Source organism: Sciurus carolinensis, chromosome 12 (genome assembly GCF_902686445.1).
Source record: "Sciurus carolinensis chromosome 12, mSciCar1.2, whole genome shotgun sequence".
In the NCBI taxonomy this organism is placed as follows: domain Eukaryota; kingdom Metazoa; phylum Chordata; class Mammalia; order Rodentia; family Sciuridae; genus Sciurus; species Sciurus carolinensis.
In genome coordinates this window covers 61,932,724-61,951,321 of record NC_062224.1, presented here as the reverse complement: position 1 = coordinate 61,951,321, position 18,598 = coordinate 61,932,724, and the positions used below count along the sequence as shown (strand labels likewise).

Below are 18,598 nucleotides of genomic sequence, written 5' to 3'. Positions count from 1 at the left end.
AACAAGTGGAGGCAACTCTGCCCACTAGCAGGGAATATACGCCACCTGAGGGTCACCACCCCTAGAGAGGCAGCTTCTTTGTGGAGCTCTTCATTATCAACCTCCTCCAAGACTTCAGGCTACTGAAGGATAAGAGGGGATATACTAGCAATCTTCAGGGACATTATAAGTTGATAGAGGAAATCTGCAATATCTTAATGACCCACTGATTCCTGAACAATATGAGAAAACAAGGGAAGAAAATGCCCCAAACAAATCTAGATGTTACATCAATAAAATCCAACGACAGCATGGCAGAAGAAATGACAGAAAGAGAGTTCAGAATGTACATAATTAAAATGATTAGGGAAGCAAACGATGAGATGAAAGAGCAAATGCAGGCATTGAACGATCGCACCAATCGACAGTTAACAGAGCAAATTCAGGAAGCAAAAGATCATTTCAATAAAGAGTTAGAGATATTGAAAAAAAACCAAACAGAAATCCTTGAAATGAAGGAAACAATAAACCAAATTAAGAACTCCATAGAAAGCATAACCAATAGGATAGAACAGCTGGAAGACAGAACTTCAGATATTGAAGACAAAATATTTAACCTCGAAAACAAAGTTGAACAAACAGAGAAGATGGTGAGAAATCATGAACAGAATCTCCAAGAACTATGGGATATCATGAAAAGGCCAAATTTGAGAATTATTGGGATTGAGGAAGGCTTAGAGAAACAAACCAAAGGAATGAACAATCTATTTGAAGAAATAATATCAGAAAATTTCCCAAATGTGAAGAATGAAATGGAAAATCAAGTCCAAGAGGCTTATAGGACTCCAAATACACAAAATTACAACAGACCCACACCAAGGCACATTATAATGAAAATACCTAACATACAAAATAAAGACAGAATTTTAAAGGCTGTGAGAGAAAAGAACCAAATTACATTCAGGGGGAAACCAATACGGATATCAGCAGAATTTTTCAATCCAGACCCTAAAAGCTAGAAGGGCCTGGAACATTTTTCAAGCTCTGAAAGAAAATGGATGCCAACCAAGAATCTTATACCCAGCAAAACTTACCTTCAAATTTGACGATGAAATAAAATCATTCCATGATAAACAAAAGCTAAAAGAATTTACAAAAAGAAAGCCAGCAAATATTCTCAGCAAAATATTTCATGAGGAAGAGATAAAAAACAAAGAAGCAAATCATCAAAGGGAGGAATTATCCTAAAGGAACTGTCAAATAAAGGAGGAACCAAGATGTGTCAAAAATTTTAAATATGAACCAAATGACTGGGAATACAAATCATATCTCAATAATAACCCTGAATGTTAATGGCCTGAATTCATCAACCAAAAGACATTGGCAGATTAGATTAAAAAGAAAGATCCAACAATATGTTGCCTGCAAGAGACTCACCTCATAGAAAGAGATACCTATAGACTAAAGGTGAAAGGATGGGGAAAAACATACCATGCACATGGACTCAGCAAAAAAGCTGGAGTATCCATCCTCATTTCAGATAATGTGGACTTCAAGCCAATGTTAGTCAGAAGGGATAAAGAAGGACATTTCATACTGCTTAAGGGAACCATAAATCAGCAAGATATAACAATCATAAACATCTATGCTCCAAACAGTGGCTCATCCATGTATGTTAAACAAATCCTTATCAATTTTAGAAACCAAATAGACCATAACACAATAATACTTGGTGATTTTAACACGCCTCTCTCACCACTGGACAGATCTTCCAAACAAAAATTGAACAAAGAAACCATAGATCTCAATAACACAATCAATAATTTAGACTTAACAGACATTTATAGAATATACCATCCAACCAAGAGCGAATACACTTTCTTCTCAGCAGCACATGGATCCTTCTCTAAAATAGACCATATATTATGCCACAAAGCCAATGTCAGCAAATACAAGAAGATAGAGACACTACCTTGTATTCTATCAGATCATAATGGATTGAAGTTACAAATTAATGAAAGAGTAAAAAACAGAAACTACTCCAACACCTGGAGATTAAACAATATGCTACTATATGATGAATGGATAACAGAAGATATTAGGAAGGAAATTAAAAAATTCTTAGAGGTAAACAAGAACAAAGAAACATCATATCAAAATCTCTGGGACACTATGAAAGCAGTACTTAGAGGAAGATTTATTTCATGGAGCGCATTTAATAAAAGAAGTAAAACTCAAAAAATAAATGACCTAACACTACAGCTCAAAGCCCTAGAAAAAGAAGAACAGACCAACACCAAAAGTAGTAGAAGACAGGAAATAGTTAAACTCAGAGCTGAAATCAACGAAATTGAAACGAAAGAAACAATACAAAAAATTGACAAAATAAATAGTTGGTTCTTCGAAAAAATAAACAAAATCGATAAACCTTTAGCCACACTAACAAAGAGAAGACGAGAGAAAACCCAAATCACTAAAATTCAGAATGAACAAGGAAATATCACAACAGACACGACTGAAATACAAAACATAATTAGAAGCCATTTTGAAAATCTATACTCCAACAAAATAGAAAATTTCGAAGACATCAACAGGTTTCTAGAGACATATGAATTGCCTAAACTGAACGAGGAGGACATACACAATTTAAATAGACCAATTTCAAGTAATGAAATAGAAGAAGTCATCAAAAGCCTTCCAACAAAGAAAAGTCCAGGACCAGATGGGTTCTCAGCCGAGTTCTACAAAACTTTTAAAGAAGAGCTCATTCCAATACTTCTCAAAGTATTCCAGAAAATAGAAGAGGAGGGAACTCTCCCAAACTCATTCTATGAAGCCAATATTACCCTGATTCCTAAACCAGACAGAGACACATCAAGGAAAGAAAATTTCAGACCAATATCCTTAATGAACATCGACACAAAAATTCTAAACAAAATTTTAGCAAATCGCATACAAAAACATATTAAAAAGGTAGTGCACCATGATCAAGTGGGTTTCATCCCAGGGATGCAAGGTTGGTTCAACATCAGGAAATCAATAAATGTCATTCACCATATCAATAGACTTAAAGTCAAGAATCACATGATTATTTCCATAGATGCAGAAAAAGCATTTGATAAAATACAGCACCCCTTCATGCTCAAAACACTAGAAAAAATAGGGATAGTGGGAACATTCCTTAACATTGTAAAGGCCATCTACGCTAAACCCATGGCTAATATCATTCTAAATGGTGAAAAACTGAAAGCATTCCCTCTAAAAACTGGAACAAGGCAGGGATGCCCTCTTTCACCACTTCTATTCAATATCGTCCTTGAAACTCTAGCCAGAGCAATTAGACAGACCAAAGAAATTAAAGGGATATGAATAGGAAAAGAAGAACTCAAACTATCCCTATTTGCTGATGATATGATGGTATACTTAGAGGAACCAGGAAATTCCACCAGAAAACTTTTAGATCTCATAAGTGAATTCAGTAAAATAGCGGGATATAAGATCAATGCACATAAATCTAAGGCATTTTTATACATAAGCGATGAATCTTCAGAAAGAGAAATTAGGAAAACTACCCCATTCACAATAGCTTCGAAAAAAATAAAGTATTTGGGGACCAATCTCACCAAAGAGGTGAAAGACCTCTACAACGAGAACTACAGAACACTAAAGAAAGAAATTAAAGAAAGCCTCAGAAGATGGAAAGATCTCCCATGTTCTTGGATAGGAAGAATTAATATTGTCAAAATGGCCATACTACCAAAAGTGCTATACAGATTCAATGCAATTCCAATTAAAATCCCAATGATGTACCTTACAGAAATAGAGCAAGCAATTATGAAATTCATCTGGAAGAATAAAAAACCCAGAATAGCTAAAGCAATCCTTGGCAGAAAGAGTGAAGCAGGGGGTATCGCAATACCAGATCTTCAACTCTACTACAAAGCAATAGTAACAAAAATGGCATGGTATTGGTACCAAAATAGAAAGGTGGATCAATGGTACAGAATAGAAGACACAGACACAAACCCAAATAAATACAATTTTCTCATACTAGACAAAGGGGCCAAAAATATGCAATGGAGAAAAGATAGCCTCTTCAACAAATGGTGCTGGGAGAATTGGAAATCCATATGCAACAGAATGAAACTAAACCCATATCTCTCACCATGCACGAAACTAAACTCAAAATGGATTAAGGATCTCGGAATCAGACCAGAGACCTTGCATCTTATAGAAGAAAAAGTAGGTCCAGAGCTTCAACATGTCGGCTTAGGACCAGACTTCCTCAACAGGACTCCCATAGCACAAGAAATAAAAGCAAGAATTAATAACTGGGATAGATTCAAACTAAAAAGCTTTCTCTCAGCAAAGGAAACTATCAGCAATGCAAAGAAAGAGCCTACAGAGTGGGAGAAAATCTTTGCCAATCATACTTCAGATAGAGTGCTAATCTCCAGAATCTATAAAGAACTCAAAAAACTCTACACCAAGAATGTAAATAATCCAATTGACAAATGGGCTAAAGAAATGAATAGACACTTCACAGAAGAAGATATACAAGCAATCAACAAACATATGGAAAAATGTTCAACATCTCTAGTAATAAGAGAAATGCAAATCAAAACTACCCTAAGATTCCATCTCACCCCAATTAGAATGGCGATTATCAAGAATACAAGCAACAACAGGTGTTGGCGAGGATGTGGGGAGAAAGGTACACTCATACATTGCTGGTGGGGCTGCAAATTAGTGCAGCCACTCTGGAAAGCAGTGTGGAGATTCCTTAGAAAACTTGGAATGGAACCACCATTTGACCCAGCTATCCCACTCCTTGGCCTATACCCAAAGGACTTAAAATCAGCATATTACAGAGATACAGCCACATCAATGTTCATAGCTGCTCAGTTCACAATAGCCAGATTGTGGAACCAACCTAGATGTCCTTCAATTGATGAATGGATAAAGAAAATGTGGTATATATATACAATGGAATATTACTCTGCCATAAAGAATGATAAAATTATGGCATTTGCAGGCAAATGGACGAAAGTGGAGAATATCATGCTAAGTGAGATAAGCCAATCTCAAAAAACCAAAGAATGATATCGCTAATAAGTGGATGATGACACATAATGGGGGGTGGGAAGGGTTAGTGTTGGGGTTGGAGTTGGGTTTAGGGAGGGGGCAGGAATGGAGGAAGGAAGGACTATATAGATGGAGGGGAGGGGTGGGAGGGGAGGGGGGGAAGGGAAAAAAATGGCAGAATGAATCAAACAACATTACCCTATGTAAATTTAGATTACACAAATGGTATGCCTTTACGCCATGTACAGACAGAGAAACAACATGTATCCCATTTGTTTACAATAAAAAAAAAAAAAAAAAAAAATCTAAGGCTGTACATCTCTCCTAAGATGAAGAATCAGACAAGGCTGTCCTCTCGGTACTTCTACTTAAAAGTGCAATAGTGGTTCTAGTACAGTTAGATCAAGAAAAAGAAATGAAAGGTGTTAAGTTTAAAAAAAAATAAGCAAAGTCATCTGTTTGTAGATGACATGACTGCACTTTTGGGATATCCATAGGAATATATAAAAAAGCTATCAGGACTATTAAATTTAGCAACTCGAAAGGACACAAGATCAATATACAAATATATGATATTTCTATATAAAAGAAATAAACACTGAAAAAGATTAGAGCACACAGCTACTTAAAGAGCACTAAAATACACAAAATACTTGAGAGAAATTTAACAAAAGATATGCAAATACACTACACTGAAAACTGGAAATTAAAGAAGGTCTAAATAAAAGGAGAAATATATCACGTTCATGGATTGCAAAGATAAATTTGTTAAGACGTCAACTATCTCAAAATTGGTCCACAGAATTAATATGATGTCAATCAAGTTTCTAGCTGGCTTTTTTGGGGGAAGAAATTGATAAGCTTAAGTGTACAAGGAACTGCAAAGCACCTAGAAATGCCAAAACAAAATTGAAAAAGAACAAAGTTGGAGGAATTACACTACATGATTACATGACTTATTAAAAAGTTACAGTAATTAAGACACTGTGGTACCAGCAGATAAATCAACAGAAATAAAGAGAATCCAAACATAGATCCAACAATTCAATGAGGGAACCAAGCCTTTCCAACAAATGGCACTAGGATAGACTATCTGCACAGGGAAAAACCCCAAATGATCTCTTCCTTGCATTGAAGATAGATTACAAACCTAAATAAATGTGAAAGCTAAACCCACAAAACTTTTAGAAGAAAATAAAGAAGTGTATCTTTGATTTTAGAATAGGCAAAGATTTGAGGCAATAAATGCTAATAAAAAAAAATCAACACATTTGATTTCATGAGAATCAAAAACTCCTATTTAAAAAGTATCAATAATTAAACCAAAAAGAAAAGTTACTGAGAGGATATTCACAATATGTGCATCCAGAATAAATATACCAAGAATTCATAATAAAGAGAATTATTTAATTCATTCTTATAATACATTAATTATAATTCATTATAAATTCATTAATAAAGAGAAGTACAGCTTAAAACCAATCTAAGTGGCTGGGTGTGGTGGTGCATGTCTGTAATCCCACAGCCTTAGAGAGAGGGAGGCAGGAGGATCAAAGTTCAAAGCCAGCCTCAGCAATTTAGTGAGGCTCTGAGCAACTTAGTGAGACTCTGTTCCAAAATAAAAAATAAAAAGGAACAGGACTGGGGAATGTACTCAATGGCTGAATGTCCCTTGATTCAATCCCTGGTACAAAAAGAAAAACCAAAAAACAAAAACAAAACAAAAAAACGATATTCATATCAAAATTAATCTATGGGGTTAGAAATTAAATGGGGGTTTCCTGGGTGGAGGAAGGATGATCAGAAAAGGGCACGCATGAAAATTTCTGGTGCAACAGAAATGTTCTACAAATTTTTTTTTATTCAAACAAGAAACCCTCTTCCAACTTTTATTTCAAAATTAAAAAAAATTTAACTGATACATAAAAACACGGAAGATGTACATGTACATGTTAATGAGGTGCCATGTAACCTTTGAAACATGTATACATTGCATGTTTAAATCAAGTTAAACATATTTCTGAAAACTCTGTACTTACATGTTCATTGCAGCACCATTCAAAATAGCCAAGAAATGTAAACAACCCAAGTGTCCATCAATTGATAAATCCACAAAGAAAATGTGGATTTTCACATATGCACAAGAGAATACCATTCAGTCATGAAAAAATGAATGAAACCCTGACATTTTCAACAACATAGATGGAAAAATTAAAAAAGCTAAAATGATGTTCTTCAAACATTGTTTCTTAGTGGTAAATGTTCTATAATTCGATGGGGTATGTATTAGATATGTGTGTGTTCATCTGTCAAAACTAATTGAGTTGAAAAAAAAATTGACCAGTACACTTGTGATTTGTACATATAACTACATGTAAATTATTTTTAAAATATCAAATACAATCAATACCAAAGACACAGGTATGGCTACATGAATCTTAATAAAAAATTCTGATGTGGCAAAATATATATTAGATAGTTAAAAAGAAAAATATTAAACTGGGAAATTATTTGCAAGATGTTATGACAAAGAGCATCTTCTATATTTCATTAACAAAAAGAGGGGCTGGGGTTGTGGCTCAGTGGTAGAGCACTCGCCTAGCACGTGTGAGGCCCTGGGTTCAATCCTCAGCACCACATAAAAATAAGGTATTGTGTCCACCTACCAAAAAAAAAAGAAAAAATGAGGTGAGGCAAGGACACAACCTGTCATCCCTCAGTATCCGGGACAGATCAGTTCCTAGGCCCACAAGGATACTAATCCAAGGATGTTCAAATCCCTTCTACAAAATGGCATCTGCACATAAACCTATGTGGATTCTTATGTATACTTTAACTATCTCCAGATAACTAAAATACATAATACAATGTAAATGCCATGCAAATAGTTGCTATACTGTACTGTTTAGGGAATGAATAATAACAAGGAAAAAAATTCTATACATGCTCAGTATAGAAATGTTTTCTCAAACATTTTCCCATGTTAAGTTTGTCTTAGTGGATGTGGGACATGAAAGGTTGACTATAATGCAAATTGTTAAAATATAAAAAAAGCTAGTAAACATGACAAAATGTTCCACCTCGCTAGGAATGAAATAAAAAAGGTAAAAATACTTTGGATATGACAACAACAAAACACTACATACACACATACACACCACCCCCCCAAATAAAAAGAGAAAGAAAAAGATGGCACAGAAGTAGAGAAATAGGTACATTATATATTGCTAATACAAGCACAAATGATGCGATCTTTCTGGAAGGCAATTTGGTTTGTACATGAGAAGGTCTTAAATCTGTTCAAGCCTCTGAGCAGTAATTCTACTTCTTGAGATTGAAGGAACAACTGGCCAGATGCCTAAGATATATAAGACGTTTACAGCAGCTCTATTTTCAATTTAGCTAAAAGGTAATCATTCTGATTTCAAATTAAGCACAGCCTGGGCATGAATCCTGGTTTAGGACTTACCACCAGTATTAACTAGTGCTGCCTATCTATCTAACGTCTCTGTGCCTTAGACTCCTCAATGCCTTGAGACCTAATGCAAGGGCTGAATGAAACGAATAGATATTAAATGCCTGGAATGGTGAGTAAAATTTAGCATGACCTGAATAATTGAATCCTACCTATTTCTTAAAATATCAAAATGTAAAAGTAACATAGAAGTTAACATCATCAATCATTAGGGAACTGCAGATCAAAACCACAATGAGATTATCACTTCACACACACCAGGATGGCTATTTTAAATAAATAAATAAAATGGTTGGTTAAGAATGAGGAGAACTTGGAACCCTTGCATACCACTGGCGGGAATGTAAAATGATATAACTCTTATGGAAAACAGTATGGAGGTTCCAAAAAACAAAAACAAAAACAAAAACAAAACAAAACAAAACCAAAAAACAAAACCAAAAAAACCTAAGCAGAATTACTATATGACCCAGTGATTTCACTTCTGGGTATACACAGCAGAGAAGTGAAAGCAGGGTCTCTAATATCTGTACACACCTGTTCATGGCAGCATTATTTACAACAGTCAAATGTGGAAACCAACCCAAATTTTCACTGACATGCAAACAGATAAACAAAATGTGGTACATACATACAACAAATGGAATATTATTACTAAGGAAGGAAATTCTGACACATTACAACATGGATAAACCTGGAGAATACCAGTCACAAAAGGACAAATATTGCATGATTCCACTCATATGAGGTATCTAGAATTCAGACAGAAAGAAGAGTGGTTATCAGGGGCTGAGGAGAGTGAAGAATGAGGGGCTGTTATTTAATGGGTACTGAGTTTCAGTGTGGAAAGCCAAAAAGGTTCTAAAGATGGATGGTGGTGAACATATTTAATGTCATTAATTGTGCACTTTAAAGCGGTTAAAATGACAAAATTTTGTGTTATCTACATTTTACAAAAATCAAAACAAAAAGAACCCCAAACAAACAAACAAAAACCCAAAACCCCAAAATGACAGGAAAATGAATATTAAAACATAACAGGCACAATAAATATTTTATAAAGAAGACACCTCATAATATTAATCTAAATTATAGGCTCTAGGATGAATTAAACTTTTCATTATTAAACTTTTCATTAAAAATAGCAAGTTAAGTCTTTTGGGTTAAAAATTCCTAGGCAAAACAACAACAAACAACAACAACATCCCATCCCCCCACAAATCATCCCTGGGCAATTAGTATGTAGTATCTTAATTTTAGTTATGATGGTTTCACAAAACATACATTTACAACAAAAGTAATATGTCTTTTCATATTATAAAATTAACAACTGGAAGAAGGAGCAGGGAGAGAAGGCACACTTTAGCACAGATACAAACAGTTCCCTAGGGAAGAAAGGAGCAACATCCTGGAGTCATGAGAACAGGTGAAACTGGGCCAATTTAGGAAGGGAGGAAGTGAGAACACAGTCTCAGATGATTTCCTCAGATGAAAAGTGACTTAACATTTAAAGATGGGGCTGGGCATGTAGGTCAATGGTAGAGTGCTTGTCTGCATGCTTGAGGCCCTGGGTTTAATTCCCAGCATAGCAAAAAAATTGTAAAAATAAAAATAAAAATTTAAAGTCAAGTTAGTTTGTGGACACTGAAACCAATTTCTGAAGTTTACAAGGAAAGGAAAAAGGTTGAGAACAACCAAGAAAATACTGAAGAGGAACAATGATGGAAGACTGACACTACCCCCACTTGAAGGCGTTAAAAGTTAGCTACTGCAATCAAGATAGGGTGGCTAAAGCATAAACAGGTAACAGAACAGATAGCCTGGAAATAGACCCCCATAAATACAGCCCACTGATCTTTGACAAAGAAGTAGAGGCAATAATGGAGAAAAGAATCTTTTCACCAGTGGTGCAGAGATGGACATCCACATACAAACAAAACAAAACAAAACAAAGCAAAACAAAACAAAACAAACAACCCCCAGGCAAAAACCATCAACAAAAAAAACCCCCCAAACCCCAAATAAACTAAATTCATGAAAGATAACTCGAAATGGATCATAGATCTAAACGTAAAACACAAAACTATAAAATTAGAAGATAACAGAAGAAAACCTGGATGACTCTGATCTGGTGCTGGTATTTTAGATAAACTCTCAAAATACAATCCATGAAAGTAACTGATAAGCATGACTTCATTAAAATTAAAAAACTTCTATACTGTGAAAGACATTGAGAAAAAAGATCAGTTGTAGACTGAGAAAAAATATTTGCAAAAGACATTATCTGATAAGTGACCATTACCAAAAGTACACAGAATAACTCCCCACCAACCTCCCACCGAAAATAGAACCAGGCAAGTACTTTACCAGTGAGCCACAAGCCCTGCCCCTAAAAACAAAAAGAATTCAAAGCTTAGTGGTAAGAAAACAACTCAGTTGAAAATGGGTTGAAGATCTAAACCAAAGAAGACATACAGATGACAAATAAGCACATAAAAAATCATTATAGCACTAGGAAAACATAAAGCAATAATAAAATACTACATACCTACTTGAATGGTCAAAATTCAAAACATGGATGTCACCAATACCAGCAGAAATGTGGAGTGACAGAAAATCTCATTCAACTACTGGTAATGTAAAATGGGTCAGCCATTTTTTAAGACAGTTTGGCAGTTTCTTACCAAACTAAATATACTCTTACCTTAAGATCTAGCAATCACACTCCTTGGCATCTACACAAAGGAGTCAAAAACAAATCAACATGAAAATCTGCATAGATATTTATAGCAGCTTTGTTCTTAACTGCCCATATTCAGAAGTAATCAACATCTCCTTCAGTGGGTAAACAGATAAAATAAGGTACATCCATTGAGTATTACTTAGCACTAAAAAGAAACAAGCTATCATCCAGAGGAATCTTCAATGTCTATTCCGAGTGCAAGAAGTCTAGCAATAAGATTCCAACTAAATTTCATTTAGGAAAAGGCAAAATGAGAGAGATGGTTAAAAAGATCAGTGATGGCCATGGGTTAAGGAGGAGGAGGGAGTAATGAATAGGCAGAGCACAGGGGATTTTCAGAGCAGTGAAATCAATCTACGACACTATAAGGGTAGACACATTCAAAATACATTCATCAAAACCCAAGGTATAATTGGGTGCAGTGGCTGGCGCACGCCTATAATCCCAGCAGCTCAGGAGGCTGAGGAAGGATCGTGAGTTCAATGCCAGCCTCAGAAATGGCAAGATGCTAAGCAACTCAGTGAGACCCTTTCTTTAAATAATATACGAAATAGGGCTGGGATGTGGCTCAGTGGTTGTGTTCCTGAGTTCAATCTTGGGTACCAAAAAAAAAACAAAACAAAACAAAACCCACAGAATGGAGCTGGGGTTGTAGCTCAGTGGTAGAGTACTGGCCTCACATGTGTGCACTGGACTCAATTCTCAGCACAGTCAAGTATTCAAATACATGAATAAAATAAAGGTCCATCAACAACTAAAAAAAAGAACCCCACAGACTGTGAACACTAATGTAAACTATGAATTCTGGGTAATAATGATGTGCAAAGTAGGTTCGCAGATTGTAATAAGTGTACCACTCTGGTATGGGCTGTTGACAGAGGGGAGGGCTATGGAGGACTGAGCAAGGGGTTTAAAAAGGACCCCAAAACAGATTTATGTAAATAAAAAATCCCCTTAAATCAGTGGGGAAGATGGAGAATTATTCACTAAATGGAATTGGAAAAACTTGGCTGCCACCTAGAAAAAGTAAAATAGGAGGTGTGCCTCACACCACACCAGCAGATTCCAAATAGATTAAATGTTTAAGTGAAAAAAAGAAGAAACCATAAAACTACATGTCCTGGCCCAATTCGTCTACTTCCTTGGGCTCACTCCCCTTCCCAGACCTGGGCTACTTACTCTATGGAGGCCATGGCTACTGGGGCCACAGTCTTGTTCCTTAACACTGCCACTATCTCAGGGTAAGGGCCAGGTTACAGTACTGATAAATAGGTCAACTCCATCAAACCTAGGGAGTTGCTGGGCAAGGGGGTGCATGCCTGTAATCCCAGTGATATGGAAGGCTGAGGCAGGAAGATTGCAAGTTTAAAGCCAGCCTCAGTAACTTAGTGAGGCTCTAAGCAACTTAGCGAGACCCTGTCTCAAAAATGAAAAAAGTGCTGGAGCTGGAGCTCAGCGGTAGAGTGACCCTGGGTTCAATTTCTGATACAAAATAAAAACCACAACAAGTATATACCCCCCAAAATCAAAACAACAATCACCACAAAAATAAACTCAGAAGACTCTAATTCGAGATCTGACTACCCAAGAGGCTGAGAACCATACTCCACGTGGAAAACAACTGCACTCGGGGGAGCTTGGATCAACAGGGGTGATAACACTTCCTCCTTCCTCCTCAAGGGGCCTTCCTGAAGTTTGGTGGTGAAGACCTGTCTGGAGGGATCTTGCATGACCAAGCAACTGGTTGTTTCTTATGAAGCTGTGGTCAGTCTGACATACTGCCATACACAGCTGGCCATTTGTGGATTTTCTATCTACGAATTCAATCAACTGTAATAAAAAAATGTTTGGGCAAGGGATAAGGAGCAGGTCATGTCTAATCAAACATGAACACCTTTTTCCTTGTCGTTATCCTTAAATACTACAGTGTAATAACCATGTGCATAGCTCTTACATTTTATTAGGTATTGTGAGTAAACTAGAGATGACTTCAGGTATATAGGAGTATGTGTGCAGGTTGTATGCAAATACTACACCGTTTTACATAAGGGTCATGAGCCTCTGTGGTCCTGGAACCAATCCCTTGATTATACCATGGATATCACCTTATTCTTTCCCCCTCTATCTTCTCTCTTGCTGCCTCAGTATTTCATCTCCTAATAAGGCATTTAATTGCTTTGCTTTATGCTGTTTCCTATGTAACCTGACATGACACAGGCTAAGACATCAGAAGAAACTATGGAGACAGTAAAAAGATCGGTGGTTTCCAGGGCTTAGTGGGTAGGAAGGGATGAAAAGGCACAGCACAGAGGGTTTTTTTCCCCCTCTCTTTTTTTCTGTGGTGTTGGGGATGAAATCCAGGGGCTCATGCACTCCAGGCAAGTGCTCTACCACTGAGCCACATCCCCGGTCTTGCACAGAGGATTTTTAAGGCAGTGAATTTACAAATGCTGAATAATAATGTCTCAATGCAGGTTCACTGACTATAATACATGTACTACTGAGGTGGGGGATGTTGAGGGTACATGGGAACTCTACTTTTGTATTTTCCTCAATTTTGCTGTAAAACTAAAGCTGCTCTTAGAAAACAAAGTCTTTGTGAATTTTCTTTTCTTTCTTTTTTTTTGCGGTACTGGGGAATCGAACTCAGGGCCAGCTGAGCTATCTCCCTAGTCCCAAAAACAAAGTCTTAAAAAAAAAAAAAAACTAAATAGTCATTGAGGGCTACATCTCAAGCATGTAAAAAGTGAAAGGCCAAACATGCCCTAGGCAAGGCAGGCTGAGGAGCTGTTGCTATAACACACTGGCAAGGTGTTCCTGAGCTACCTGAGACACAGAGGGAAAGATGGGTGACATTTTCTTTGCTCCCTCAGAAAAGACCCTCTGGAAGCTTTGGGATGGGGGACACACATCCATGCCCTCCCTTTGTGTACCTACCAGTCACTCCTCCAGCCTCTGCAGTCTTCTTGACTTTCTGCTGGTCATCCCAGCGCAGCTCAGAAAACCCATCCACCTCGACATCAGGCTGCCGGATAGAGTGGCCCACCTTCCAGAAGCAGGAGAAGTGGTACCAGTGTGGGACTTTTCCATCAAACATGGGTGACTGAAAGGCAGGGGAATCAGCAGGTAAGTGGGCAGTCAACCCCCAATCGGGCTTGCCAGACCACCCCAGCTCTCAGTGTGGGTCAACATAGTCAATCTGTTTCCTTCTCTATAAATGACCCGGCCTACGTCCCCCACATGTCCCACAAAGCACTTCTATCCCATGTTCTTTGTCAAAATCTTTTCCAACAGCTTAGAGAGGCTGTTGTGGCTGGCTATTGCCACGGAGTGGTAGTGTTCTACAACAGATCTCTGCCTTTTAGCCCTGTGCCATTCCACATTAGCGATTTGCTGCAGAGCCTAGTGAAATGTGCACAAGGCACCCTTTCAGTGTCCTGGCCCCATTGCATCTGCTGGGAAAAGCCAGACAGCCACACCAGCCACCTCTGGACTCAAAGGGCCTAGGCAGCCCAGAAAGGGCTCTTTAAATGCCTCTGTAGTTAACAATAATGAGGAACAAGAACCAGATAATGAACAGGGCAGAGAAAATGTGTCAGAAAAAAGTGTCAAGTTTGCAGCAGTCAGGCAGATAAATGGAATGAATTAGCTTCTGTGAGGGAAGCTCCATCAAGAACAGTTGAGGGCAGCAGGCTAGAGGGCCCCCTGAGACTGAATTATCTTGCTTCAGGAAAAGAAAGATCATTTCCTCCCCTAAATTTGGAGGGAGGAAAAGAGAAAAGATGGGCCCCCCAAACTAGATGACAAATGGCATTCCTGAGAGCAAACTCATGTTCTGGCTGTCAAACACTCCACCTGATCTCACCAGGAAGTTCATGCAGATCCCCAAATATCTGGCTGTCAAGTAAGGACACCTACAGTGAGTGGCCTCAACCTGGCTCTGCCTGCCCTGGCACCCCTGGTCTATCCTTCCTCTGCAATGCTCAGACTACCCTCGTGCAAAAAAGGGCACATGCCTGTGGCATTTCTTTCTGGCTTTGCTGGGGCCTCATACCTTCTGTTCCTTGATCTGGGTGCTGTGTTGAGTACTGGGCATCTGAGAGTGCTGCCCAAGGAACTACTCACAGTACAAACTTAAAGAACCCTATCCTTCAGCAAAAAAAAAACCCTTGACTGAAGCAAGGCTTTGACTAAGACCTTAGGACTGGGAATGATCTGACAAGTCAAATTCAAGCAAATATGCTGGTTGTGCACTTACTGGGCATACATCATAGATCTGAGTCCTCACCCAACCAGGAGCTCCCAAACTAACATTTTCTTCTGTGTAATAAGGCCACACCACCTGCCTGCCTACACACAGACAGAGTGACCATGCTGTGTGCCAAGAATACTCAAACCCTCTCAGGGCGGAGAACTCACAGGCCCACCACCAACCCTCCCAGTGGAAATACCCGAGGGCCCAGCTCCTCCCTCTAAGACTGCCTGAAGCTAAAGTATCAGGTATTGGTTGAGGGGAGAACAATCCCCCCATACAAATGTAAAAGAAGGTATTTAAATTCGAGCACAAAGAAGAAAGGCTTCTTTCTTTCTGGCTTTCACAGCTCAGCCTATAGGACCAACTTTAAATTCTGAATTAAAACCTCCAATTACAACTACAGAAAAATCAAGCTTACTTTGAATAATAAAGAATTTCTTTCACTATCAAATAAATGGAAGGAGGGTCCAGAATGCTAAATTTTATCAGTTGCAGGTTCCTCTCAGGAGTCTTCCTGGAATCCCCAGCCTCCTCCTTTCTTTCTCAACACACTGATTATACTTGGGTTTCTGCCTGTCCTTCCCACTAAGAGGATCATCTGGCTGAATGGTGGGTGAGGCCTATGAATGTCCCTTTAATACATAATAAACACAGGAAACTACATTGAAATAATTATCAAAACATTAAAAAAGCGCTTTTGGGGTACATTAACCTATGAGCTTTACTAGTAATCACTCTTGTAACTACTGTAATTCTGAAGTAGTCAAGGAGTATGTATGTTATTTGAGCAATCCCCAGGTGTAAAGTGATATGGAAATGTGTTGTTGGTGACAAAAATGTCAGGCAATACATCATTGCTTTGTTGCTGCTTACATTCATGACTGGAGGAAATAATGAACTTAATCTAGAGATGAGTAAAGACGAGATGTGAATTATTTCTTGCCTAAACTTGGGGAGCTCTTGAGTTCTATTCAATCACCCACAGACCCAGGTTAAGATCCCCTGCACTAGGGGAAATTAAGATGGGGCCTATACATTCAGGGTAACGATCAAAGACCCTAGGAAAGAGACACACTCTTCAAATCTTAGGTCCTGTCTACTTCTCCAGTCTCATTTTTCTACCCCATTTCTGTGAATAAGAACTCTTAAGCTCCCACACTTGGTTGGTGCCCAAGTCCACCCACCTTGTACAGCGATGTTTACCAAACTCAGAAGGATTCTCTGATGTAAAAAAATTTACATCTGTCTTCCCTAACTTCTAAGTTAAAATTTTTTTTCTTTCTATCTTGAATGTCAGAAGCAAAGCAAAAGGTGTTAGCAGTGCCTGATTTTTGTCGCCAACAGTAATTATGGGTATTAGTTAACTAACAGTGCCTGGAGCTTACTAGGCACGTGTCAACAGAATGAATAAGTCCTGTGTACCAGGTACTGAGACAGGAAGGTCCTGAAGATACCATGAGAGCCTCAGTCCATACTGTGAAATAACAGTACAGCGGGCCCTTGGTACCCACTGGATAAACGTCTTCCTGCCCTCTACCCAAGTACAGAAAAATCCATTGAGGGCTCTCAGGTCATTCCTGAAACACATTACAGTACAGGGCAGAGAGGGAAATCAATTACCTTGACCATTAGCATTGAGCTTGGGTAATAGTGTGTAGGTTGGAATGGGAGGAATGAGACAGTAGAGAACCAAAATTTTAAAGGCAGACATCAGAAAACTGGAAACCTGAGGCAGGAACTTCTGGCACTGGCAAAGGCCTTCTAGCTCACTTCACTGTAGCACCTGGTCACTTCCCTAACTACATTCCCAAGCCTTAGGGGTTGGGAGGGGACCCCCAATCTTTCAAAGAACCTAGATGAGAAGTCCCAGGCGCCACTCTTCCTCAAACCAGGCAGCTGCAAAGCATGGAGGAGTTTGTGAACCTGCAAAGTTGGAGGAAAATGTTTTCAATCACAAATTAGGCCCAAAGCGAATGCACTATGTGGAAATGAAACTGCCTTGCAGTTTTGCATAATTAAAATAAAAAAGGAGAGCGAGTGGGTGTTGAAATGAGAGTCAAAAATAGGTTTAAGAAAAAAAAAAAAAAATCCTCACATGCCAGTAGCCACCACCCATGTAGGACAAAAATCTTCCAGAACAAGGTAGGTCATAATCAGAGCAGCACACATATTTTTCTTCCCCGAGGCGAATGGCAATAAACCAAGTTCTCTGCCACCCAGATATAAGCGGTTTCTTGTTTTTACAGAACGAATGGTACCACCAGCTGAAAACTCTTATTTCCCGGGCTTTTCCTGCAAGATCAGCAAAATCTCCCAAATCTCCCGGAAGGGTCGATCGGGCGGGCCACGGGGGGCGGCGGCAGCACCACAGGCCCGGCTCGCTCCGGGACGGTCCTCCGCCCTCCTGCCCCGACACAGTTAACCAGGCAGGGCCACGCGCCCCATCCCGCCGCCCACATAGCAGCCCCGGACGCCCGGGCTGCGCCGAGCGCCGGGCTCCGTCCCTCCCCCCAACCCCCGCACCTGCACCATGATGGCCATCCGGAGCGAGTCCTTGGGGATGCTCTCGCTGCATTTCTTACAAGAGGCGCGCCCGCTTTTGGCGTACTCGACTCGGTAGAGCTTATCCGAGGACTCGGCCATCCTTTCGTTCGTGCCGCTGCGGCTCTGGGAACCAGACGCCGCAACTCCGACCCACACCGCGGATGCAGCTGCCTCCCACTCTGCCCGCGGCGGTCCGCTCTCTGCAAGCACTCAGGCGTCCAGAACTGCTGCCGAGCACGCCACGCCGACCACCGCCGCTCCGGGATAGATTACTGATGTCTGGCGGCGGGAACGCCCCCAGCGCCCGCGCTCAGGGGCGGGGTCGGCGGCGTGCGCGCCCCCTGCCGGCCGGGAGGGGAGACGTGTCCTGCGCGTGTGCGGGTCTCAGTGTCTCTAAGCTCGACTGGTAGCTGCAGAAGCTGCAGTCAGTCATCGCGGATTTTTCTTGTATTTTTTCTGTTGAGTCGCATTGAACTCTTGCGCTCCAGCGATTCTTCCACTTTAGCCTCCCTGGTAG

General features: G+C 39.4%; 1 protein-coding gene across 1 annotated transcript in view; it reads right to left on the bottom strand.

Moving 5' to 3' along the window:
* Positions 1–18,335, bottom strand: part of Parp1 (poly(ADP-ribose) polymerase 1) — a 47,799-nt gene extending 29,464 nt beyond the window's left edge. Inside the window, exons 1-2 of the mRNA XM_047521314.1 lie at positions 18,061–18,335; positions 14,220–14,385 (exon numbers count right to left, since the gene is read on the bottom strand). Of these exons, the coding sequence (XP_047377270.1) occupies positions 14,220–14,385; positions 18,061–18,180 (286 nt within the window). The 5' untranslated portion in view covers positions 18,181–18,335. The remainder of the gene's footprint in view (positions 1–14,219; positions 14,386–18,060) is intronic.
* Between the last annotated feature and the right edge of the window lie 263 nt (positions 18,336–18,598).